This window comes from Pollicipes pollicipes, unplaced genomic scaffold (assembly GCF_011947565.3).
Source record: "Pollicipes pollicipes isolate AB1234 unplaced genomic scaffold, Ppol_2.1 Scaffold_3447;HRSCAF=4054_pilon_pilon_pilon, whole genome shotgun sequence".
Lineage (NCBI taxonomy): Eukaryota > Metazoa > Arthropoda > Thecostraca > Pollicipedomorpha > Pollicipedidae > Pollicipes > Pollicipes pollicipes.
The window spans coordinates 4299960-4327752 of NW_023596297.1; the positions used below are offsets into that span (position 1 = coordinate 4299960).

General features: G+C 51.2%; 1 protein-coding gene across 1 annotated transcript; it reads left to right on the plus strand.

Moving 5' to 3' along the window:
• Positions 1-250: 250 nt before the first annotated feature.
• On the plus strand, positions 251-27793 carry nclb (PWP1 homolog no child left behind). Its single transcript, XM_037214320.1, has 13 exons — positions 251-417; positions 8281-8539; positions 9023-9081; positions 9204-9352; positions 9778-9966; positions 10366-10473; positions 10818-10989; positions 12561-12716; positions 13196-13301; positions 14249-14342; positions 21663-21896; positions 25273-25394; positions 27737-27793. The coding sequence occupies exons 2-13, from the start codon at positions 8468-8470 to the stop codon at positions 27791-27793; spliced, it is 1518 nt and encodes a 505-aa protein (XP_037070215.1). The 5' UTR covers positions 251-417; positions 8281-8467.

A 27793-nucleotide genomic window follows, 5' to 3' on the forward strand; every position in this document is an offset into this window, starting at 1 on the left:
CACCATCTCTTGCGAATCTTTACCCTCGCCGAGCCGGAGATGACACCACATGAAGCAAAAGTGCAACAGTGTGGTAAAATGTATCTGTGGTACGCGGCGTTGGTCCAGTTCCAAACACCAGGGGAATGAAGGGATCTGGAAGCAGTGTGGCCTAAATATGGAATCTAAATCTAGTTTCAAACACGGCGCAAAATTCACGATTAAGTTAACGTTGCTTACACACGTTATGTTACATCCCGTATGCTGGAAGGGTGGGTGCTGAGGAGTCTGCGTTTCATGATCGGTCATTTTACTGATTCAACCGATCAGAACGTCTACGCGCGCCGATCGCTCCTCGTCTATAGCCGTTGGGTTTTAAATGTTTTACATGTTCCGAACGTGGGGTACGTAGCCTTGGAAAAGTAGAGAAACACTCAGGTAATATATTGCTCTGGTGTTCATAGGGGTCACCACGTGGACGGCAGGTCTACCCTTTCCCCTGCTTTGTGCTTGGCAGTATAAGCTGGTTTTCAACATAGCCTTTTGTGTGGTCTCCAGCCAGAAGTAGCTTCCCCCTCAGACATGACAAGGTCTATCAAGGGGGAAAGAAGCCTGTTATTGACTCAGTGTGTTCAATTGAGTTATCCGTGCCAGAACATTAGTGAGGCCTCAGAAGCGGAAGAGGCATGATGAAGTGTTTTCCATATATTTATGTATTCTTGTAGCAGTCAGGGTGTACTTTCCGGTAATTTTTTACTTGGGTACCTGTATGGCCGACGGAGGGAAGAGCTACGCTAGCTGCAGGGTTTCGAGTATTGTCGTGCGGGGCAAAAGCTGTGAGGCATCAGCTAACATTGTGACGTCACTGAAAGTGGTTTTGCATCGATCGGGATCGGGGTTCTCTCGGGCCGACTGAAGGCCATAAGGCTTTTGCTTGTGATATGGTGTCACTGGTATTCGGCTGGGTATGTGACGTCACTGGTCGTGAGTGTATAAGGCTCTTTTGGGTCCACTGAATGCCGTAATGCATCAGCTGGCCATGTGTCGTCACTGGTATTCGATTGAACATCAGGCGCGGCCGGCCTCGTTCCATCTTTACTTTTCGTACCTGTCTGCCGCAAGCATTTGCGTGCCGCATAAAGGTTTGACCGAATTACCCCAATGTGTGACGTCCCTAATCATCACTTCATACAAGTGCACTTAGGCCTCACGACCACGGTGTGTCGTGGTCCGCGAAGTATCACCGGATAGCGTGACGTCACTGGTATTCGAATAAAAACTGGGCGCAACAGGTTGTGCTTCATTTTTACCTTTGTACTTGTCTACTGCAAGCATTGGCGTGCTGGATGAAAGCTGCCGAACCACCTGAGTGTGTGACATCACTGGCCATGAGTTCCAACGGTGCTTTTCGGCCAACTGAAGACCACAAGGTGTCAGCTAACGACGTCACTGCTATACGACTGTAAGACGTCAATGGCCGTGGGTTTCCACGGGCCCTATAGGACCGACGAAATGCCGTTAGGCATCAGCTGGCGATATGACGTCACTGGTATTTGGCTGAACATCAGGCAACAGGCCATGCTCCATTTATACCTTTCGTACATGTCTGCTGCAAGTATTGGCGGATTTTTTGTGCGGCCAACTGAAGACCATAAAGCATCAGCTAACGATGTGACGTCGCTGGCACTCGACTGTGCGTGTCGCTGGTCATGAGGTTTTACGGCCTCTTTTGGGGGGACGAAAGGTCATACGGCAATGACTGAAGATGTGACGTCACTGGTATTCGAATGAACTTCGGGCGCGACAGACCATGTTCCACCTTTATCTTTGGTACCTGTCCATTGCAAGCATTGCCGTGGAAGGCTCTGCCAAATTACCTAAGTGTGTACGTCACTGACCATTAATTTGCACACTCTTTTGAGCCTACTATAGGCCACAAGGCATCAGCTGACGATATGATGTCACTGGGTTTCGACTAGACATCATGCGCAACAGGCCATGCTCCATCTAAGCCATGTTTCGTCTGTACCTTTCGCACCTATCTACTGCAAGTATTCGCGCGACACAGGGGCTCTGCCGAATTACCTGAGCGTGTGGTGTAACTAGTTATGAGTTAACGCGGGTTTACTCTGGCTGACTGAAGGACATCAAGCATCAGCTGACGATATGACGTCACTGGTATTCGACTAAACTTCAGGCGCGACAGGCCATGTTCCATCTTTACCTTTCGTACCTGTCTCTTGGAAGTATGGGCGTGCTGAATGAAGGCTCTGTCGAGTCTCCTGAGTAAGTAACGTCACTGGTCAAGAGCTTTTTACGGGACCTTTTGTACCCCCAAACGGTATAATGCATCAGCTGATGATATGACGTCACTGGTGTCCGACTTAACATCAGGCGCGACAGGCCATGTTCTATCTTTACCTTTCGTACCCGTCTATTACAAGTATTGACGTGCTGAATGAAGGCTCTGTCGAGTCTCCTGGGTGTGTAACGTTACTGGTCATGAGTTTTTTCTGGCTCCTTGGAACCCTCTATAGGGAAAAATGCATCAGTTGACGACATGATGTCAATGGTGTTCGACTTAACATGAGGCGTAACAGGTCATGTTCCATCTTTGCCTTTCGTACCTGTAAAGTATTGGTGCGTTAAATGATGGCTCTGCCGAGTCACCTGAGTGTGCGACGTCACTGGTCATGAATTTTTACCGACTATTTTTGGCTGAGCGAAAGCCATAAGGCATCAGCTAACGAAATGACGTCACTGGTAATCCACTGAGTGTGTGACGTCACTGGTCATGAGCTTTTACGGGCCCTTTTTGGCCGAGTTCAGGTCATTAGGCATCAGATAACGTTATGGCGTCACTTGTATTCGAATTAACATCAGTTGCAATAAGCCATGTTTCATCTTTACCTTTCGCACCTGCCTACTGCAAGTATTCGTGCGCTACAAAAAGGCTCTGTCGATTCGCCTGAGCGTGTGGTGTAACTGGCCATGAGTTTGTGCAGGTTTACTCGGGCTGACTGACGGACATCAAGCATCAGCTGACGATATGACGTCACTGGTAATCGACTAAACTCCAGACGAATCATCTGAGTGGGTGACGTCGCTGGTCATGAGTTCATACGGATTCACTTGGACCGCCCAAGGCTACAAAGCAACACCTCCCGTGAAGCATCACAGGATGATATGTCGTCACTGTTATTCGACGTAACATCAGGTCCAACATGCCACGTACTTTCTTTACCTTTTGTACTTGTTTATTAAAGGTATTGACGTGCTGAATGAAGGCTCCGTCGAATCTCCTGAGTGTGTGACGTCACTGGTCACGAGTTTTTTACGGGCTCCTTTGAACCCATTTTAGGTTATAATTCATCAGCTGACGACATGACGTTACTGGTGCTCGACTAAACATCAGGCGCAACAGGTCATGCTCCATATTTGCCTTTCGTACCTGGCTGCTACAAATATTCGCGTGCTATATGAAGGCTCCGCCGAATCATCTGAGTATGTGACGTCACTGATCATCAGTTGGTAGGAGGTCACTTGGCCACCTACGGCTACGGAGTTCCGCAGCAGAGGTGGGAGATGCACCATAGTTAAGCACACTAATTTTATTGTGCGCACCATTAAGTAACAACTTCAAACGCAACGGGCTGTTTCAACGACTAAAATTTTGAACAAACGTAAACACAAAACAAAGGTGATCCCAGCCCACAAACCGACGTATATGCAAAGCTATTCCGCCCGACATCACAGGATGCGCCCCTGAGCAGCTACGGTCCGGAATGCCCTGATGGCTAAATAATAATCAAGGGCGCCGCCTAGCGGCCATAAGTCTGGGCCACAGCCCGAATATCAGTGACGTCATATGGTCAGGTGATGCTTGATGTCCTTCAGTCAGCCCGAGTAAGCCCGCGTAAACTCATGACCAGTTACACCACATGCTCAGGTGATTCGGCAGAGCCTTTATGTAGCGCGCGAATACTTGCAGTATAGAGGTGCGAAAGGCAAAGATGGAACATGACCTGTTGCGCCTGAGATTAAGTCAAATACCAGTGATGTCATATCGTCAACTGATGTCTTGTACCCTATAGGTACAAAAAAGCAGCCCGTAAAGAACTCATGACCAGTGACATTACACACTCAGGAGATTTCACAGAGCTTTCCTTAAGCATGTCAATGCTTACGATAGACAGGTACGAAAGGTAAAGACGAACATGGCCTGTCGCGCCTGGTGTTAAGTTGAATACCAGTGACGTCACATCGCCAGATGATGCTTGATGTCCTTCAGTCAGCCCGGGTAAACCCGCGTAAACTCATAACCAGTCACACCACACGCTCAGGTGATTGGGCAGAGCCTTTATGTGGCGCGCGAATACTTGCAGTAGATAGGTGCGGAAGGTAAAAATGAAACATGACATATTGTATCTGATGCTTAATTGAATACCAGTGACGTCATATCGTTACCTGATGCCTAATGGCCTTAAGTCGGCCCAAAAAGGCGCGGGAAAACTCATGACCAATGGCGTCACACACTTGGTGGATTACCAGTGACGACATATCGTTAGATGATGCCTAATGGCTTTCCCGGCCAACAATAGCCTGTAAAAACTCATGATGACGCACTCAGGTGATTCGGCAGAGCCATCATTAGGCTCGCCAATACTTTAACAGGTGCGAAAGGCAAAGATGGAACATGACATGTTGTGCCTGATGCTAAGTCGAACACCAGTGACATCATATCGTCAACTGAAGCATTATACCATATAGGGGGTTGAAAAGAGCCCGTAAGAACTCTTAACCAATGACGTGATATAACACGCGAATGCTTGCAGTAGACAGGTATGAAAGGTAAAGATGGAACATGGCCTGTTGAGCCTGATGTTGAGTCGAATACCAGTGACGTCATATCATGCCGCGATGCTTTACAGGATATGATGCTTTGTTGCATTGGGCTGCCCAAGTGAACCTGTATAAACTCATGACCAGTGACGTCACGCACTCAGATGGTTCAGCATCACCTTGATATAGCACGCGAATGCTTGCAGTAAACAGGTACGAAAGGCAAAGATAGAGCATGGCCTGTTGCGCATGACACCTAGACGAAAACCGGTGACGTCATATGGTCAGCTGATGTGGTATGGCTTACAGTGGGTTCAAAACCGTCTATACAAATTAATGGTTAGTGACGTTACACACTCAGGTAATTCGGCAGACCCTTCCTTCAGCATTCAAATACTTGCAATGGACAGGTACCAAAGGTAAAGATGGAGCATGGCCATGGCCGCCTGAATTGTATTCGGATACCAGTGACGGCACATCTTCAGTTAATGTAGTATGACCTTTCGTCGGCCCAAAAGAGGCCGTAAAATCTGATCACAAGTGACATCACACACAGTCGAATGCCAGTGACGTCACATCATTAGGCTATGCTTTACGGCCCTCAGTTGGCCCCCAAAGATCCATAAAAATGCATGACCAGTGACGTCACACACTCACGTGATTTGGTAGCTTTTATTCATCACGCCAGTGCTTTCAGTAGACAGGTACGAAGCTAAAAATGAACCTTGACCTGTTGCGACCAATATTTAGTCGAATATCACTGACGTCACGATACCCAGTGATATTTCACGGAACATGATACACCGCGGCCGTGGGGCCTAAGTGCACTCGTATCAACTGGTGATTGGTGACGTCACACATTCAGGTGATTCGGTCAAGCTTTTATTCGGCACGCAAATGCTTGCAGCAGACAGGTACGAAAGGTAAAGATGGAATAAGGCCCGTTGCGCCTGATGTTTCATTGAATACCAGCGACGACATATCGTCAGGTGATGCTTTACGGCATTCATTGCACCCAAAAGAGCCCTAAAGCCTCACAACCAGTGACGTCACATATCCAGTCGAATACCAGTGACATCATATCGCTAGCAAATGCCTTGTAGCCTTCAGTCGGCCCAAAAGAACCCAGATCGATGCAAACCCATTTTCAGTGACGTCACTACGTCGGCTGATACCTAACAGCATTTCTCCATCATGGCAGTAAAGGAACCCTGCAGCCAGCGTAGCTCTCTCCCCACCGTCGGCAATACAGGTACCCAAGTAAAAAAAAACCGTACTTTCCTACCTAACATTAGAAAAAATCATTGTACACCATTCGTCGTGTTTAAGGCAGGATATATCGTAAGTAATCTCAAAACAGGTAGAACCATGCTCCTACCTTCGAATTTCAGTAACTTTGGCGGGCCCCAGAGCGCAGCGCGCACCGCACCGCCTGGACTCCCTAGCGCCGTTTCTGCGTTGCCGTTGCGTAAATACAATATTTCTGCTTACCAAGAACTCTACAAAATGCACGGGACCAAAGTAAACCATTCGTCGTGTTTAAGGCAGGACATATCGTAAATAATCACAAAACAGGTAGATTCATAATCTTACCCTCAATTTTTTATAATTACGATGGCGAGCTCCCGAGCGCCGCGCACACACAGCACCCGCAACACCGGCGCCATTACTGCGCGGGTCACAACATTACTGTGCATCAAGTAGCATCAAGAACCATAAAAATGTATGGGCCAAGGTAACAAGAATCCATAAAATTTGATCCTCGACGCCAACGGGACCATGGGTTGCAGGGGGATTGGGTGGGGGATGTAAAGCAAAATGAGAACATGACAGCTAAATAAAAGCTCACTATATGGCACCTATATATGGCATGGAACATGGATGCCAATGGGATGCTGGGTTGAAGGAGATATAGGGTGGGGAGGTTAGGTTAGGTTAGGTTAGGTTAGGTTAGGTTAGGTTAGGTTAGGTTAGGTTAGGTTAGGTTAGGTTAGGTTAGGTTAGGTTAGGTTAGGTTAGGTTAGGCTAGGCTAGGCTAGGCTAGGCTAGGTTAGGTTAGGTTAGGTTACAATAGGTTAGTTAGGTTAGGGTAGGTTAGCTTAGCTAAGCTTAGGTTCTGGTCTATTAGCTTATATCTAAGCTCATAAGGTCTATGAGCTTATATCTAAGCTTAGGTTAGGTTAGGTTAGGTTAGGTTGGGTTAGGTTAGGTTAGGTTGGGTTAGGTTAGGTTAGGTCAGGTCAGGTCAGGCCAGGTCAGGTTAGGCTAGCTTAGCTTAGCTTAGCTATGGGATGCTGGGTTGAAGGGGATATAAGGTGGGGAGGTTAGGTTAGATTAGGTTAGGTTAGGTTAGGTTAGATTAGGTTAGGTTAGGTTAGGTTAGGTTAGGTTAGGTTAGTTAGGTTAGGTTAGGTTAGGGTAGGTTGGCTTAGCTAAGCTTAGGTTCTGGTCTATTCTCAGGTTAGGTTTGGTTAGGTCAGGTCAGGCTAGCTTAGCTTAGCTTAGCTTAGGTTCTGGTCTATTCTCAGGTTAGGTTAGGTTAGGTTAGGTTGGGTTGGGTTGGGTTGGGTTGGTTAGGTTAGGTTAGGTTAGGTTAGGTTAGGTTAGGTTGGTTAGGTTGGTTAGGTTAGGTTAGGTTAGGTTAGGTTTGGTTAGGTTAGGTTAGGTTAGGTTAGATTAGATTAGATTAGGTTAGGTTAGGTTAGGTTAGGTTAGGTCCGGTTAGGTTAGGCTAGTTTAGGATATGTTCTGGACTATTCTGGCCTGTGTGTTTTCATAAATGTACCTAAACTCGATAAGAAACGATTTTGGTTGCTTTATTATTGTTTCCTTGGTTCCGTACATGTTTTATGGTTCTTGATAAGCAGAAATATTGTGCTTTCGCAACAACGCAGAAACGGCGCTTGGGAGTCGGGGCGGTGCGGTGCGGTGCGTGCGGCGCTCGGGAACTCGCTATCATATTTATTAAAATTCGAGGGTAGGAGCATGATTCTATCTGTTTTGAGATTATTTACGATATGTTCCGCCCTAAACACGACGAATGGTTTACCTTGGTCCCGTACATTTTGTAGAGTTCTTGGTAAGCAGAAATATTGTATTTACCAACGGCAACGCAGAAACAGCGCTGGGGAGTCCAGGCGGTGCGGTGCGCGCGGCGCTCGGGGGCCCGCCATCGAAGTTATTGAAATTCGAAGGTAGGAGCATGATCCTACCTGTTTTGAGATTATTTACGATTTGTGCCGCCTTAAGCACGACGAATGGTGTGCAATGATTTTTTCTAACATTAGGTAGGAAAGTACACCTACACCTTTGTAGCCATCTATAAGCCCAATGCTGGCAGTCTGGTGTAGTGAAGTGTTGTAACAAGTGGCAGTGTACCATGCCAAGTATTCAAGTCTTGCCTTGTGAGTGCTATGATGGATAAACATTCTGTGATTAGCATGATGCTTGTGCATGCAGGTTATAATCTACATATGTGATACCAGCAGTTGGAACCAGATGGGCCAAGATGTGTGCACAGGAGCTTAATGTTTTGCCTTGGTAAAGTTATGTTGTATGGTCAGTCCACAGCAGGTCAGCCAAGGAAAAACTATTAGCTAGCTTGTGTTCCTGATCAAAAATCAAAAGGCATTCATACATTATTGAAATGGATGGAGTTTGTTTTGTTCCATGTGTAACATGGATTAAAAGAGGTGTCAGCAAAGAAAGGCCAGACAAGGTGAGCATTATAGTGTTTTGATGTTTGCTTCACAATGAACATGTCCACTTTTTAAGTTGTTATCCCACAACAATTGTACCTTTGGTATAATCATGGGCATGAAACATGAGACAGCTATGATATATGATATGGTTATGTTGAAGCAGCACAAAGATGACACAATAATCTGAAATTAGCACAGATGTTCTGCTATTCAAGCAACAATACTAGTGTTAACTGGCTGCTAATATTATTGGCAAATATGACAAGTACAAACACAATGTCTCAGGCTTTTGGCAAATTTGAATGCGAACAATCTATTGTGAATTATGGATCTTCTCATGGTGGCTGCCACATTTCTAGGAGCATTTTGTTTTAGCATGATTTGTTTTGATGCATGAAATGCTGATAGAAGTCCTCATTCTGCTAAAGATGTCATTAAACCATGGGACCATTTGTCTGCCATTTCTGACATTGTAAAATGCTGTTGTAATGCATTTTCAGGTTGAACTTACAAAAGAAGACTTGGCACAAATCATAGAAGACACCAGAGGCAAACTGAGGTGAGAATAAAGTTATGCTCCCTTGAATGATTGATTCATTGGCACAGTTAACTGATATTCTTTCTTTCCAAGGCAAAAAGGTATGCCTCAGTGCAGGGATGTAATACAATTTTGTGTTGCAGAGATGTTGAAATGTCTCAGTCTGCAACTGTGGAAGATGATGGTGATGAGGAGGGTGGTGATCATGCAGAAGATTTGGATGAATCTAGAAGACCACAACAGGCCAGTGGTGATGTTTATGACATGGAGCATTATGACGACGATGAGGATGGTGAGTGCTGTGACTAACCTGATTCTACTTAGATGATTGATCCACATGTCCTTGTGCTAGAACTGTAACTGAACATATCATAAGTGCTTGGCTTAATTCAGACCAAAAACATGAACTTTGACTGCCCAACCAGTTCATGTGCAAGATGCCACACACTAACAAAAAATGTGGCAGGTGTATTGGTCTTGTATGACATGTGGCATTACTCTCCATGTACTGCATGACATGTGCCATTGCTCTCCATACACCATATATGACTGTGATGAAGCACCCTTGCTAGGTCTGTGTGGTATGTGCACAGCTTTGTATATGTAGGAGAGGTGTGACTAGGGTGGTCCACACCTGACAATTCTGCTCAGTGCGCGACACCCCACCCTCACGCGCGACAGAGATGTGTCTGCAGCCGCACTCACTGTGTGCTGCAGAAGGCGAGCAAAACGTGCTGGCGCTGGGCCAGATGGCCGAGTTCGCCAGCAACGCGGACGACCCGTACGTGACCCGCGCCGACGCGGACGAGTCGGACAGCGAGGCCGAGGACCTGCAGGTGCGACGCGACGAGAACCTCATCATCACTGGCCTGGTGGACGGCGATGCCAGCACGCTTGTCTTCCACGGTACGGTGCCGGCCGTGCGGCGGGAGGGGAGCGACGACATGCCCGGGACACCGGCGCGCGGCTGGTGCTCGCCGCGACCTGCTCACCTGTCGTGGTGCGCCCGCCTGTTTTGAGCGCTCTCGGACGGTTGACTTGAGGGCGGCACTGGATCCGCCAAGCTGCTGTTCCCGGAGCAATTACTTTTTGAAGAGGGGAATACATTTACCCCTGAGAGAAATGTATGTCAGTGGCTAGCTCGGTGGCGAGATGGAAGGATGCGATGCTGATGGTGACATTTTTAAGTACTTTGAAACACAAGCTAACACATTATTACCACACACATGGTGATAATAGAGTAGTGCGTGCTTCGATGCTGTCGTGCCGCAACATGTTAAAAATGTGCTTTTTTCCCATTCGCAGTATTCAACGAGGAGCAGGGCTCGATGTACGTTCACCACGACATTCTCCTATCGTCATTTCCCATCTGCGTCGAATGGCTCAATTACGACCTCGACCAGAGCACGCCAGGTATATCGATTTATCGCTATGTAGTCTACGAGAAGGCAGACAAATTGCATCAAGAACTGGCACATGTATGCTAGATATTGTGTTTACTGATTGGTTCACTGCCCATTATTGCTTGGCAGTCATTCTGTTAAATCACCTGTTCCCATATGGCATGGCCTCCCACATCCTTGTTTTCCTGCATTGTCAGTTACACAACCGCATGAACCTACGCTAGAGCGATAATCCTGGTGCAAGTGCTTAGAAGAACCCATGTAAACGCCATGCCTTGTCTACCACATGAATCGCCTCGCGGGCGACATCTGTGCAGTGTCGCTCCCACTGTAGCTTTGTCGCCCGGCCACCAGGTAACCTGGTGGCAGTGGGCTCGATGTCGCCCGTGATCGAGGTGTGGGACGTGGACGTTATCAACTGCTTCGAACCGGCCTACAAGCTGGGCAAGCGAGGCAAGAAGAAGATCAAACTGGGCCTGGGCCACAGCGACGCCGTGCTCAGTCTGGCATGGAACCGGCACATCGGGTGAGTGGATGTCCACTGTGGAACTGACTTATCGGCTAGGTATCCGCCGTGGAACCGACACATCGGGTGGGTGTCCGCTGTGGAACTGGCACATCGGGTGGATGTGTGTCCGCTTTGGAACCGACACATCGGGTGGGTGTCCGCTGTGGAACTGGCACATCGGGTGGATGTGTGTCCGCTTTGGGACCGACATATCGGGGGGGGGGGGGGGGGGGTCCGCTGTGGAAATGGCACATCGGGTGGATGTCTGTCCGCTTTGGTACCGACACATCGGGTGGGTGTCCGTTGTGGAACTGGCACATGGGATGGGCATCTGTCCACTCTGGAACAGACATATCGGGTGGGTGTCCGGTTTGGAGACGACACCTCGGGTTTGCGTTCACTGTCGGTCGGCTCTCGCGCACTGTTCTCGTATCGTCCCGTCACGTGTCACGTGCCTGCCGGGCAGTGAAGCGACGCCGGCGTTGCAAGACCCGGAAGTGCAAGATCATGTGTCCCGGAAAAAACGCTATTTTGCTGACTGATACGGCAGAACTCGCGCGAGTCAATTTTGGCTTGTAACTTGCTATTTCCGTCTACATCCCGTTTCCGTCCTTCCGTTTGCCCGGGCTGAAAGGATGCAGGGGGCGTATGCAATGTGAAAAGAAAGTCGGAAACAGGCTTAACTGTCGTGTCCTCATTGCCTACCATTTCCGACACGGAACTCGCGAGCTCTGAGCACTGGCAGGTCGTGGATGGTATATCCACCACTGGTGGCTTACTGGTACGACATGACCACCGATACAGAGACGTGTCGGAGCGACGAGACACGGCACAGCATTACAGGCGTGATAGGACACAACGCAGATGCTGCTGTACATGATTTATATTAACTGACGGTAGCACGTCACCTGCCGGCAGGCCCCAAAAGATACCGCAGATCTCACAATAAGAAATAATCGTCCCATTCGCCCGGATGTTCCACAAGTCCTTGTATGAATTCGCCAGCGTCCGTTTTCTTGCCGCCTGTCCGTTGTCATGGTATGTCATGTCATGGTCATGTCACGCTCGCCTTTTGGACCTCGTCGAGTTTGACTCCAGCTTACACTTCCAGGAAACCTGCTCTGCGAAGCATCCGGGCTTTCGATTTTTCTGTCTATGTGAAGTCCTTTCTGGCGAGTTGTGCTTCAAAATACTTGTTGGAAGTGTTTGCAAGCACGCAGTTATCTTACAATATACCGCACCACTGTCTCCTGGTGATAACCTATTGCGTCGGGTCTACCGTCTCCTCACATAACACGGTGGTGGTACTTATTATAATAATGTCTGTGTTTTCGCAGCCTGCACTGCTTACCATCGCTAGATGAGTTTGAAGCTCACCTCTCGTAGGTCTGCTTTGGTTTTTCTTGCTGGCGTCTTAAACAGCTGCATTTTCCGCCTCGCCGTTTGGTTACGTTGTGAGCATCCCCCGTCCAGCTCCGCCCCCAAACAGCCCAGTCACAGCGCCCCTTCGTGTGACACACGGACTCTCCACGCCACCCTCAGTACGGTGCCGTCGCAGCTGGCACACTGACTCTGCGCGTGTCCGGCAGTCACGTGCTGGCCAGCGGCTCGGCGGACCACTCGGTGCTGCTCTGGGACCTGGAGACGCAGAAGAAGGCGTCCCAGCTGGACTGCCGGGAGAAGGTGCAGACGGTGGCCTGGCACCCGCGCGAGCTGGACCGCCTCCTGTCGGCAGACTGCGCCGGGTACGACACGCCCGCGATCTGGAGACGGAGGGGGGGGGGGGGGGAGGTGGAGGAAGTATGACGCGGCGACTTCTCGGACTCTCAGCACAGGTACTTCGTGGTACCATGTGCCATGTGCAGTAGGCGCGACTTGGCTTCGTGGTACTGAGATTGTACCCGAGTGCTGCACAAACGTCCGGCAGAGACCGGGGTGTGATATGGCGCAGGTGCTGTTGAATGGTACGGCACAGGCTATTCCCGAGGTACGACACTGACGTGGTGCCGAGTTGCCGGACGAACTGTTCCCGTGGTACGATGCGGCTTTGTCTTTGGTCGGGTGAGCTACACAGTGGACTGTCCAGAGAACAGCCAAGCGATATGATCGGGACGTCTTAATGCCTTTGGAATACCATAGTGTCGACCTAAAACGTCTGAACGTGCGTGTCTGTGCATGTTCCCCAGACCACAGCTGTCTGAGATGTGGTCGGCCCGTGTTCCAGGGACGTGCGCGTCTGGGAGTGCCGGGCTGGCGAGAGCAGGCGCTGGCGGCTGGGCGGGGAGGTGGAGCGGGCCGTTTGGGACCACTTCAGCCCCACCGGCGTCCTGGTGAGCGTGCTGCTTCGGTGGCTCGGGCCAGGGTAGCCCCCCCCCCCCCCCCGTCAGTCGGGGAGCTGCACCCCGAGCCACGGCATTGTCGGCCACCTGCTGTTTGATTTGTGGCGGTCTGAAAATCGTATGGTACAAATCGTACGTACGTGATGATGGACGAAAACGTATGGTACAAAGAGGCGGTAAGGTTGCTTAAATTGCGTTGTGGTAGCAGCGTTGCGGATCTAGTAGATGTCTGGATTTGACACCTATTTTTGTCGCTTGAATGCCTGCTTATTCGAAAAGATGCGTGTAGCCGACTTAAGAGTTTATGCATGCCTTTTGTGAAGCGTGGCTGCCAGGCCTTGCCGGGCCATGGAAACCGATGTTCCCACCATCGGTTGGATGCAAGACAATAATCAGTAGGGTTAGAGAAAGTGGCTGTTTCAGTGGATTTGTTAACTGTCAGGCAATTGTGGGCAAGCCTTGTTCTCTTGGACAACTCGCCCTCGCCCCACAGCGAAAGCGTTTTTTTTATGGAACGCGACGAACGTGGTCGGACGCCCTTTTATGGGGCGCCAGCCACTGCAGAGGTTATGTTAGCGCTCGGGGGCGGTAGCTCCGACGGGCTTAGAATCCGGGCCCCACGTGGGAGCCGGATGTGGTAACCACTCGGTCATCACGCCCCCGAGGCGTGTGTCAAAGCGACCACGCTTCGCGCAGTGCTCCCGTGAAGTTAACGCACCGAGCGCACCATGCGCCCTGACGCCGCTCGCAACTTCGTGATCTTCCGCCCCGTCCCGTACATAATGCAGCTGAATTGGGACGGAGCCGGCAGTGTCGTCCTGCTCTGTAGAGTTGTTCAAAAGTTGTTGGCGAGTCTTCATGACTCCCGGATTCTCGTGGGACTCTTGAGCCCCGTTCGTTTCCCGCGGGTACATCTGACACCAGTGGACTGCCGGCAGGCCTCAACTGACGACGGCAAGCTGCATTACATCGACACTCGGACAGAGAAGAAGCCCCTGTGGAGCATCCAGGCGCACGAGGATGCGTGTACAGGTACGCCGGCGGGCCGAGAAGAAGGCGGCCACGCCGAGGCGCGTCCAACGTCCTCCAACGTGCGGTCACCGACTGACTTGTTTACAATTAGCCACTCTTCTGTACAGCGCATTGGCGTTCTGTACCGCCCTTCTCTGAGCGTCTTTCACATGCTGTGCCAGCCTGCTCTGAACGCCTGGCACGTGCGGCGCTGCGTGCTTGGACTGTTTCCGTATGCTGCGCCACCCGCCCTAAACGGGTGGATGCTAGTAGCTTCCTGCATGATCCTGTTGAGCAGCCTTTGAACCCCAACACGTGCAGAAGACTGACAAAATTGCTGACAAAATTGCGTTACCATGTGTGCCATGTGAATGCATCGAAATGCTATGTTGTGGCTGCCGTTCTGCAATGCTGGAACGGTCACGGCTAGTGCTGTGCCGGACGACGCAGGCATACTGGTCTCAGATGAGGCCCGTATTGGACCCAAAACTTTACGTGCCTGTTGAAACGTAAAAAGAAATGTAGATGGCTGGCTGCAGAAGGAAACGCATGAATGAGAAGAGATGGTCCTACTTTCGAGGTATGCACCTCAAAAATTACCTTAAACGGATATTGAGTTATGCCCCATGTCGGTTGCCCCTCCCCCCTCCCAGTGACATTTCTGAGGGCATGAAGACACAAGACAGCTTTGCGAGCTTGTATCTCGGGTGATAGCGCGTTTACTCGTACAGGCTTTTCAAAAATAAAGATAAGATAACACAACGATTATAAGGGATCCGTGCCATGTCGCTGAGCCCTGATGTTATCTTAAAAGCTTGCATATTTATTTTTGCCACAAACAAACGCATTGGTCGATGATGTCGTTATTTGTTTACTACACTAGACTTGTGTTAAGACTACTGTTTTTATTGAGGTGTGGCTTAGAACATGATTTTGCGTGTATGTGCCCAGGAAAATAGTTTTATAGACCTGTAAATTGTCATTTTTTTAGTCGTGTCGTCGAGCATCAGGATTGTTCTGCCCTGTGATGTCACTGGTGAGCCGCAGGGGTTACACTCGGCATGGTTAGGCTCGTTAGGCACCAGCTGGCTCCTGTTTTTGTATTTGTTTTGTGGCTCTTGGCCACTCTGGGACGAAGCAGCGAGGGGTGCCTACAACAGTTCATCCTCACGAACGACGCAGGTGAAAATAATTTTCGCTCGCGCGCAAAAATTGTGGAACGAGCTTCCGCCGGGCAAGGCGATTTGGTATTCTAGTACTTCACCTTTTTTAGAAGAAGAAAAGTCTCCACCGCGAGCGTTTTATGCGCAGTACGACACGGGCACAGCCAGCTCACGTTAGCAGAATTGGCCAACTTGGAAATCATACAACCCAAACAACATCTTTAGCACCAAAATGATGAGCAGGCAATTAGCATTATTCATTTTGTCGTTTCGACCATTGCTACTCACAGTGCTCGCATGGGCGCCTATTATCTTCAAAAAATTGCCATCTGACAATATTATAATTTCGGCAACAAACCAGTAATGTGATTTTTGACACGCAGACAGCAGACGATTTATAACACGTACTAAAAGATCAACCTATGCACCAAATCACGGACATACGAGAAACCAAGAATAGTATTCCAGTTATGCACATTCGTGTCTCTAATTATCTATTGGTGCGCTGAGCCTTCGTGCATAACATAATTCTGATCATTATTTTCAAATATTTGATAACTTACGGCACATCGCGCGCAGACCAGAAAGGCGCCTACACTCTTACCTTATCATTGCACTTCTTTCGACTTCTTACTTTATTATTGCACTCCTAATTTATTTCCAGATGTGTAGCTTCAATTGATATTTCCAAACAGACAACACAGAGAAAGACCCAACAATATCGGCTGAACTGAAGCATTTTCAGCAACCTTAAAAAAAAGACCAAGTCACGGAAACCCAACACCGAAGCCAAGCCAACGTTTTCGGTGCGGTACATTAACGTCTTTTAGTGCACCTCATACACGAGTCTGGATAATGCGATTCGCACTTATTGGAACCAAACACATCGTGACGACAATGTCGCTTAAGCTACAACGCTTGGGTTCAATTAATATGAATACTCCATTGCCGTGAGATGCTACCATCATGTGGTGCGGAGGGACTGTCGTAGCACCCTCTTGAAGCAGTGCACCTCTTGTACAATTCCAACGAGCGAGGCCTGAAATCGCTCTGACATCCAGAGACATACTCTGCCAAGACAATATGCCAACAGCAATCCTAGGGTAGCGGACCAAGCCCCGGAAAACTAAGACTGAAGCAAGGCCAGCGTTTTCGGTACGGTACATATACGTCTATTAGCGCAGTGCACCTCACACACGAGTCCGGATAATGCGATTCACAGTTACTAAAACTTAACACATCGTGCTGACAATGTCGGTGGAACTGCAAGACTTCGGTCCAATGAATAACACTCGTGCATTGCCGTGAGATGTTGCCATCATGTGCGGGCGGACTGCAGTAGCACCCTCTTCAAGTAGTACACCTCTTGTGTAATTCCAATTGGCGAGACCTAAAAACCGCCCTGACATCCAAAGACATCCTCTACCGAGATAATATGCCAATAGCAATCCTAAGGAAACGGACCTAGCCCCGGAAATTGAAGAAATGAAGCAAAGCCGGGTACGGTACATATACGTCTATTACCGTATATATGCCGTACCGGAACATCCAAACCGTACCAAACTGACATTCAAAGACATGCTCTACCGAGAGAATATGCTATCAACAATGCCAAAGTAATAAGCCAAGCCCCGGAAACCGAAGACCGAAGTAAATCACACGTTTTCAGTACGGTACATATGCTTTAATTGGCGCATTGCACCTCATACACGGGTCCGGATAATGCAATTCACACTTGCTAGAAATAAATATGTCGTGCGGACATTGTCGGTTCAGTTACAACACTTCGGTTTAATGACATACCCTGCAGACATACCCTGCCGAGATAATGTGCCGACATGAACCCCAAGGAAAGAAGCCAAGCCTCGGAAACCGAGGACCGAAGCAAAGGCAACGCTTTCGGTACGGTACATATACGTTTATTTGTACGGGGCACCTGAAACTAGAGTCCTTAAAATGCGATTCACACCAAGTAGAAATAAACACATTGTGCCGACAATGTCGGCTGAGCTGCAATACTTTGGTTCAATGAATAAGACTCATGCACTCTCGTGAGATGTCACCAGCATGTGCGGATGGACTGTGGTAGCGCCTTCTTAAAGTAGTGCACCTCTTGTATAATTCCAATTGGCGAGACCTAAAAACCGCTTTGACATCCAAAGACATACCCTACCGAGATAATGTGCCAACAGCAACTCTAAGGGGGCCGGCCAAGCCCCGGAAACCGAAGACCGAAGCGAGGTCAACGCTTTCGGTACGGTGCATACATGTTTGTAAGCGCAGCGCACCTTATACACGACAGTACTATCTCGGTAGAGAAACCGAAGACCGAAGCGAGGCCAACGCTTTCGGTACGGTGCATACATGTTTATAAGCGCAGCGCACCTTATACACGACAGTACTATCTCGGTAGAGAATGTTCTTGGATGCCAGAGGCGTTTTCAGGTCTCGCCAACTGGAATAATGCAAGAGGTACACTACTTTAAAGGGGTTGCTTGTACGGTCAGTCCGCGCAACATGATGGTGATATCTCACGGCAATGCATGAGTCTTGTTCATTGAACCGAAGTACGACATTGTCGTTACGACGTGTTTACTTCTAGTAAGTGTGAATCGAACTATAAGGACTGGTGTTTCAAGTGCCCCGCGCCAATAAACGTATATGTGCCGTGCCGAAAACGTTGGCTTTGCTTCGGTCTTCGGTTTGCGGGGCTTGGCCTATTTCCTTGGGGCTGCTGTCGGCATATTTTCTCGGTAGAGCATGTATCTGGATGTCAGAGCGGTTTTTAGGTCTCGTCAATTCGAATTATACAAGAGGTGCACTACTTTAAGAGGGTGCTGCTGCAGTCCGTCCGCACACGATGCCAACATCTCACGACAATGCATGGGTCTTATTCATTGAACCGAAGAGTTGTAACTGAACCGACAATGTCCGCACGACATATTTATTTCTAGCAAGTGTGAATTGCATTATCCGGACCCGTGTATGAGGTGTAATGCGCCAATTAAAGCATATGTACCGTACTGAAAACGTGGGATTTACTTCGGTCTTCGGTTTCCGGGGCTTGGCTTATTACTTTGGCATTGTTGTTAGCATATTCTCTCGGTAGAGCATGTCTTTGAATGTCAGTTTGGTACGGTTTGGATGTTCCGGTACGGCATATATACGGTAATAGACGTATATGTACCGTACCTGGCTTTGCTTCATTTCTTCGATTTCCGGGGCTAGGTCCGTTTCCTTAGGATTGCTATTGGCATATTATCTCGGTAGAGGATGTCTTTGGATGTCAGAGCGGTTTTTAGGTCTCGCCAATTGGAATTATACAAGAGGTGTACTACTTGAAGAGGGTGCTACTGCAGTCCGCCCGCACATGATGGCAACATCTCACGGCAATGCACGAGTGTTATTCATTGGACCGAAGTCTTGCAGTTCCACCGACATTGTCAGCACGATGTGTTAAGTTTTAGTAACTGTGAATCGCATTATCCGGACTCGTGTGTGAGGTGCACTGCGCTAATAGACGTATATGTACCGTACCGAAAACGCTGGCCTTGCTTCAGTCTTAGTTTTCCGGGGCTTGGTCCGCTACCCTAGGATTGCTGTTGGCATATTGTCTTGGCAGAGTATGTCTCTGGATGTCAGAGCGATTTCAGGCCTCGCTCGTTGGAATTGTACAAGAGGTGCACTACTTTAAGAGGGTGCTACGACAGTCCCTCCGCACGACATGATGGCAGGATCCCACGGCAACGGAGTAGCCATATTAATTGAACCCAAGTGTTGTAGCTTAAGCGACATTGTCGTCACGATGTGTTTCGTTCTAATAAGTGTGAATTTGTTGGTTCAGCGCACCAACAGATAATTCGAGACACGAATGTGCATAACTGGGATACTATTCTTGGTTTCTCGTATGTCCGTGATTTGGTCCCTAGGTTGCCCTTTAAGTACGTGTTATAAATCGTCTGCTGTCTGCGAGTTAAAAATCACGTTACTGGTTTGTTGCCGAAATTATAATAGTGTCAGATGGTAATTTCTTGAAGATGATAGGCGCTCAGGCGGGCATTGTGAGTAGCAATGGTCAAAACGACGAAGTAAACAATGCTAACTGCCTGCTCGTGGTTTTTGGTGCTAAATATGTTTGGATTATATGATTTCCAAGTTGGCCAATTCTGCTAACGTGAGCTGGCTGTGCCCGTGTCGTACTGCGCATAAAACGCTCGCGGTGGAGATTTTTCTTCTTCTAAAAAAGGTGAAGTACTTGAAGAATCCCGGCGATTTAGTGTATTTTCACCATGCTCCTGATGTCACCTGTCGGGCCCAGCGGGCTGCCCTGGCCCCGCGGCTCGTGCGCTGACCGAGGAGCGTCTCCCAGGGCTGGGACGGCGCTGGCCGACGGGCATCACCCGACTGTAGCTTCACAAAATGAGTGTGTGTGTGGGGGGGGGGGGGCTGAACAGTATATCTTGACTCGACCTACCCTCTAAGTGAGTCAATAAACGGGGCTGCCCCCGGTTTTGGCCCACTTCTCAAAGATGGTGGACTGTTCCCCCCCCCCCCCCCAAGGGAATAGCAAATAACACCGCTCTGTGCCAATGCCTTGAAGACATGATGGAAAAGAATGTTTGACATTTATAAGACTATATGTGATCTATACAATAAAAACATGTATGGTTCGATATATAGCAATGCATTCATCGAAATTGTATAAAAATCAATCCTATTGATGGATGCTGAAAGCTGCACTCAGAGTTGGAGAAGCCGGCAGCAGAGATATTTATTGTGTGAAGACTGCGGTGGTTCGCCTGACCGGCCCGATCCCCAGAAGTTGAGAGTTTTCCCATGTTAGATTAAGACGGTCTCGTTTCATAACCTGTCTTGAACCAATATTGTGATATGGCCGTCGTGGTTTTACCAGCCAAGGGCGTTGCTGGTCCGGAGCTGATTTGTGCTGACGTGCGCTGGCTGCCGCCGACATGAGCGCCGCTTGTTGTCCAGTTTCTGAGCCCGCCTGTGCTGGAGCGGTGACCCAGTGCGCCAGTTGACCCAAAGGTGGTCCCTGGTTTTCTTCTCAGCGGCAGCCGTGAGGCTCATCACATGCCGCGAAAGTGTCGTGTCCTCATGGCTCCCGCAGGAGACGGCATAGATGGCGTTTCTGCCGTGTCGCTTCGGCGAACCGATACGCTGTCGGGAGCTCGGGGATGTTGAAGTCATAGGTCACGAGGTCACTTGCGCGCAGGACTCCGGCCTGACACCTTGACTCCGACCCGACCCCTTGACCCTGGCACGACTCCTTCACTACGGTTCTGACTCCTTGACTCCGGCCCGACCCCTTGATTCCGGTCCTCACCCATTGACCTCCGCCTTAACTCGTGGACACTGTAGAGGACCTCCCATCGGCCGCCGGGCCCTCTCACTCTCCTTCCTCCCGGCACGCTCCCGCCCGGTGTGTCCCGTCCCGTTCCACCAACCGCTGACGAAGCTGCGCGTGGCGGCTGATCCTGGCGGCTCTGCTGGTGTCTGGACGCGGGAAAAGAGGAGAGATATCTGTTTGATTCTGCTCTGTCTGCTGACGAGTTGGATGACTTCCCCCGCTTTATCCGCGGACGTGTCCGCGGTCCCCCTCTCTTTGCTGATGTATCCGGCAGCTCCCCCTCTGTCTGCTGATGTATCCGGCAGTTCCCCATCTCTCTGCTGATGTATCCGGCAGTTCCCCCTCCGTCTGCTGATGTATCCGACAGTTCCCCCCTCTGTCTGCTGATGTATCCGACAGTTCCCCTTTCTCTGCTGATATATCCGGCAGTTGCCCCTCTGTCTGCTGATGTGTCCGGCAGTTCCCTCTCCGTCTGCTGATGTATCCGACGGTTCCCTCTCTGTCTACTGATGTATCCGACAGCTCCCCTTTCTCTGCTGATGTATCCGGCAGTTCCCCCTCTGTCTGCTGATGTATCCGACAGTTCCCCCTCTGTCTGCTGATGTATCCGGCAGTTCCCCTTTCTCTGCTGATGTATCCGGCAGTTCCCCCTCTGTCTGTTTATGTATCCGGCAGTTCCTCCTCTGTCTGCTGACGTGCCCGGCAGTTCCCCCCCTCTGTCTGCTGATGTGTCCGGCGGTTCCCTCTCTGTCTGCTGACGTGTCTGGCAGTCGGCTGTCCATCTGATCACGCGTGTGTCGCCGTCCTCAGGTCTGGCGCTCAGTCCGGAGGTGCCAGGCTGTCTGGCGACGGTGTCGGCCGACCGCACGCTCAAGGTGTGGGACGTGTCGTCGGAGCCGACCGCGCCGGTGGCCGCGCGGCCGCTCAAGCTCGGTTCCCTCCACTGCGTCGCCTTTTGCCCCGACCTGCCCTGGATGCTGTGCGCCGGTGGCGACAACAAGGAGAACTCCTTCCGGCTCTGGGACGTGCGGGAGAGCGCGGAAGGTAAGCCCACCTGGCGCTAGACGGGAGAGCGCCGAGGGTAGGCCGGTGTGGCCGCTGGACGGGAGAGTGCTGAGGGTAGGGCGGCGTGGCCGCTGGATGGGAGAGCGCCGAGGGTAGGGTGGCGTGGCCCCTGGACGGGAGAGCGTTGAGGGTAGGGCGGCGTGGCCGCTGGATGGGAGAGCGCCGAGGGTAGGGCGGCGTGGCCGCTGGACGGGAGAGCGCCGAGGGTAGGGCGGCGTGGCCGCTGGACGCGAGAGCGCCGAGGGTAGAGCGGCGTGGCCGCTGAATGGGAGAGCGCCGAGGGTAGGGCGGCGTGGCCGCTGGACGCGAGAGCGCCGAGGGTAGGGCAGCGTGGCCGCTGGACGGGAGTGCCGAGGGTAGGGCGGCGTGGCCGATGGACGGGAGGGCGCCGAGGGTAGGGCGGCGTGGCCGCTGAACGGGAGAGCGCTGAGGGTAGGGCGACGTGGCCGCTGTATGGTAGAGCGCCGAGGGTAGGCCGGCGCATGGTGTGGTCGTGGTCAGGGTCATGGCTACCCGTGTTGAAGTGGCAACGGTCCGGGTTAAGCGCATGTTTTGAAAAATAGCGGGCATGGGCACGGTGCAAACTTTTCAAAATTTCCGGCAGGTGCGTCAACATGATCTAGACAATGTTGCCGCTTGCGCCTATGTTAGCCATCATCTTCCATTCGCATTACTTTTGCAATTACCAGCGCTAAAGAGTATATTTTGGTGTAATTTGTCCTACATCTCTGCTGTCAAACGGCTAAAAAAGGTACGTACGTCAGGGTGACAGGTGGGCACAGCTGAATAGGAATGGTTGGCGGGTGGGTGTAGGCACAGCCTTGTTGATACTGCTGTACGGTATGCCGCAAGTGGGTAGATCGAACAAAGGTATAAGCCTCTAGTGCGAACTTCTCTCTGGGACGGAGTTGTCGGACTCCGTCTCAATGTGCATTCACTCTAGACGGTGACCTCCGCACAGTGTGTGTACCATTGTTTGCATGGTCGTCGGTGGGACAGTACCCGATTTCGAGAATCTAAGCGTGTGTTTTGCTCGTTAGAACCTCTGCTCCTGCCAAAGCTTGAGTAGGCGGCAGTAACACGTCAATAGAACATGTGACAGTCAGTGGAGAGTCGATGCCGAAGGGACGACGATGCATCGAGTTAGTGCGACTTGTGTTTACTGAGAATTGCGATAACCAAAGCTATATATATACTGGGGCCATCAATCTGCCAAGCTGAATCCACCTGCTGCTGAATAGGATTGTTAATTCCGCGTATCATTCCGTATATTCCGTTTATATATATATATATATATATATATATATATATATATATATATATATATCTATATCTATATCTATATCTATACCTATATCTATATCTCTATATATATATATATATATATATATATATATATATATATAATTCCGCGTGTAATTCCGCGCTGGTGAGAACTGGTCCAGAAAAAGACCATGGCGTCTTGCAGGGCCCGTGCAGACGTTTGTTAACCGCGTATTACTTGCTGCTGAGGTTGTTGAGGAGGGGAGAAAACAAAACATGAGGTACAAATAACAGACAAAGTACACGAACGAGGGAGAGAGAGATTTTCGTGAATGATCCGAGTTCAGGTGCAGAACAGATGCTATTGACTGCGTGACGGTAGCATTTCAGTAGCTGCGTTTACAACTTCGTAGCGAACATAAACGCAAAATTTCGTTATCGCCACGTGCAATGGGGAGAGAAAGTGTTTGCATGCAGGATGGTGGAGCCCTGAATTGAATTCAATGCTTGATAGTACCTGGGCTATGGATGCCTAATCCTGTGATCCTCTTTCGTCAGACGTCAGACATTGTGTGAAAGTATCGGAGATATCAGCTCTAGACATTGTGTGAAAGCATCGGAGATATCAGCTCTGGTCACGGGTAGAATGCTTCAGATAGTTGGAGGTGTCCATCGTCGGTTTTGGCCAAGTTTCATGTGATTTCCTTGAAAACGGATAGGCACTTGACGTTCACATGCTTTCTTGGAAATCACACTCGTCGCGCAGCATGTATAGGTGAGCTAGTAACGCAGACGTGCGGCTCATGCTAACAAAACCGTCTCCGATCAAAGAACGGAATCAAGTTCAGCAGTCCCCGTTGCACGACGTGGCCCGTTGTGGCGATGTTTACTGTTTGTTTAGGACGCGTGGGCCAGACGTATCTCGACCGCTCTCTCCTCCGCCACCCGGTACACGGGTCACGGCGGGTGACGGCGGGGGCGGCCGGCCGGCCGGCCGTGGTCAGCTGGCGGCGTGCCAATTTTCCAGCCGGCGGTGGCGGCGTCCGCCGGGACTGCACCGGGATGGCCACACCCGGCCTCAGGTGGTCGCCGCCGGCCGGGCTCCGCGCCCAATCTGCCAGCGGCGGCGGACCACGCGCGCGCGCGCCAGCTGGGCGCGGCCCGCCGCCGCCGAATGTGACGCGTCGCGCCGGCGGCCATGCCCGAGGCCAGAGGTCGTTGTCAGTTCCCGGGGTGGCGGAAATCAGATCTGGCCGCCGCCGTCGGCACCGAGCGGCTGTCTTGCTTCTGGCTTATACCTTAGTGTGCTGCGGCTTTAGCAACGTCTCTGGAGTGGCGTGTTCGTCTTGAATTCGCCGCGAATTTCGAATTTTGGTGGGGTATGTCAGCACGCAAATTGTGCCGTAATGGAGTGAGTGGTTGTTATTATGTACGTGAGTGCCACGTCGGCGTTAGCATGAGTAAAAGTGCGTTTTGGGGGCGTTCTTGTCGTTTTGGCGATAGAATTAAAACAGCACTCACCGGAAAACAACTGTCCGTTGAAACGCAAGAACTATACTAGAAACGCGACTAACCGCAAAGTGGGGTGTTTTTGTCATGCTCGGGTTTGTGAGCAATTTGAGCTTTTGGCGAAGCCGTAGGTATCGGTTTTGCGGTTATGTTCGGCACCTGGTACGTTCCAAATCAATTCCAGCAGAATTGTGACTTGGCGTGGTAAATAGACTTATTCGGAATGCACAGCAATGCAGGCAATGTTTGCAGCAATGTCCCAGAGCGTCCTAGTGGTTCTGATACATCACACCGCGTCCCTGTTGTATGCGATGTTTGCTCAGTGAATCCGCACTGCAGCCGGAGACCTAGGGTGCGTGGGGCACTGACCTGGTTCGCGTGACCCTAGTTTAACTTGGGGCGGGTGTGATCCATCTCACCTGACCGTACGCCCGCACCTGAAGCACCGCAAGGTTGTGATCCAGCCCGACGCGGCACTGGCGTGACCCGCTCTGACCTGGTACCGGTGTGGTTCTGGCCAGTCACCGCCGTCCGCCCTCGTCACGGCTGTGACCCCGCCTGACCCGGCGGCGCTCCGTTGCAGTGCGGGACCGGTTCGGCGCCCGCCCGCTGACCCGCGTGCTCCCCGAGCCGGAGAGTGCGGCGCCGGCCGCCGCCAGTGCCATGGAGACGGACGTTGCCGCGCAGCAGCTGGCCGAAATGAGCGTGGACGGAGCGCGGCCGGGCCCCAGCGCCAGCGGACCCCGGCCCGGGGCGCCGCGCACCGCCTCCGGCAAGAAGCTCAAGAAGCGGCACAAAGTGAGGGGCACGGGCAAGTGATGGCCGGAGCGGGCGCGGCCGGCGCCCTGTGGCACCGGATGGCGTGTGGCGTTTGTTATGCACTGTTTGCGGCGGGCTTTGCTGGTCTATGCGCTGCCACCGCGGTGGTGGTCAGGCGCCGAAGGGAGCCGGCTTTCATACAGGTTATCTTGTGGTCGGACGTTGTGTTTTTGGGTACACTGCCGCTGTGGCTGAGCCGGGGGCCGTCAGGTGCGACCAGGGGACGCGGCTGGGTGCAGCGTCTGGCTGGGGACGGGGCTCAGCCGCAGCGGTGGCTGGAGACGGAGGTCAGCTGCAGCGGCTGGCTGGGGACGGGGATCACCTGTAGCGGCTGGCTGGGGACGGAGGTCAGCTGCAGCGGCTGGCTGGGGACGGGGATCAGTTGTAGCGGCTGGCTGGGGACGGGGATCAGCTGTAGCGGCTGGCTGGGGACAGAGGTCAGCTGCAGCGGCCGAAAAACAGGCCACGTGCCAGGCGGTGTCGTATTCAACCGTGAGAAGTCAAGCTCACTTCGCACGTTGCACCCTAAAACGCAATTCTTGTGGTGAACGTGCATACTGTTTACGAAACAGATGCCCCTGACGACCGGTCCGGGCGTTTTATTGTGCCGCAGTATTTGCTTCAGACACCGTTGAGTCACAGATAATGCGATCCTGTTCAGCTGCAATAGACAGAGAACGGTCACCACGCCACTTGATAATAATGACCGGGGCTTTAAGTCTCATCTTTGCCAATGCTATTTCGAGACGGAGATCTTTGTGGTATTTTGAAACGGATGTCTCATGTATCATGTTGTGGATTCGGCGGTGGCAACGTGCCAGGTCCTCGTAGCCAATACCTCCGACAGCCCAGAGAACGAGCATCCTCACCACTGTAACCACCATCTGAACGACGTAACAGGGCCTCGTAGCCCAATACCGACAAGCCCCAGAGAACGAGCATCCTCACCACTGTACCACCTCTGACGACGTGCCAGGGCCCGTCGTTATCCAATACCGACAAAGCCCAGAGACGAGCATCCTCACCACGGTACCACCTCTGACGACGTACCAGGTGCCTCGTAGCCAATAAATACCGACAGCCCCGAGAACGATGCAGTCTCACCAATTGTACCAACCTCTGAACGACGTACCAGGGGCCTCGTAGCCATACCGGACAAGCCCCAGAGACGAGCATCCTCACCACTCGTACCACCTCGGACGACGTACCAGGGGCCTGATAGCCAAGACTGACAGCTCCAGAGGCGAGCGTCCTTCCCACTGTACCGCCTTTGGAAACCGGGCGCAGGCCTCCACGAGGCGGCACCGTAGCGACACAAGGTCAGCATCGTTTGACGGAGGGGAACGCCGGCAGTGACGCTTATCGTTATGGCGTAATTATTGTGAGTTTATCATAATTGTAAGTCGAGCTGCAGCTGGCCGCACGCGGTCCAGTGCGACGCGTTGGCCGATTCCAGTTCTGTCCAGTGCTGGTGTGTGTCCCGACAACCAGGGCATGTGCAAGCAAAAACGTATCAACTTTACGGTGGATGAAAATTTATCGTCCCCGAATGATCGTGCAATTGCGACGCTGTGCGCGTCAAAGGTGCGCCATTGGTGGACCGTGGAGCGGACGACGCCTTTGCGAAGCTGCTCTCGAACGTAACAGTATGAAAGCAATCGAGAGTCCCTGGAAAGTACGCAGGTGTAACACTCAGTTTACTGCGACAGATGTTCACTAGAATATTCACGTCTTTGGAGAATAGGTATGCCTGCATGGAAGATAACGTAGATCAGACGAAATTGTTCATTTCATCCCACGGGAATAGTAAAGTCTCGATATTAGTGGCCTCGATACGTCAGCAGCTCATCTAAAGCCATGTTTTATCGTGGATAAACGTAAAAATTCACCTTGGTATGTCTTCCCTACCAAAAACAAAAGCATATCAACATCCCCGTGCATTGACTTTTCCACACCCCCGCTCGCCCCTCGATGAACAAGGCCACTTGCCGACAAGCGTGCGACCGAGACGACCCATCCTCTGACGTCACCGGAACGGCCGACCAATCGGGTGGACACGCCACGAGCGGGCTTCCATTTGTTAAAGAAGTGTTATAACGCGCGTGCATGTAGCTACGCTCATAGCGAAATGCCATATGCCTACTGGCTTCCTGTCAGGTCACCACCATCGCCGGCATGACGGCTTCCTGTCAGGTTACCTCATCGCCGGCGTGACGGCTTCCTGTCAGGGCACCCTCATCGCCGGCGTGATGGCTTCCTGTCAGGTCACCTCGTCGCCGGCGTGA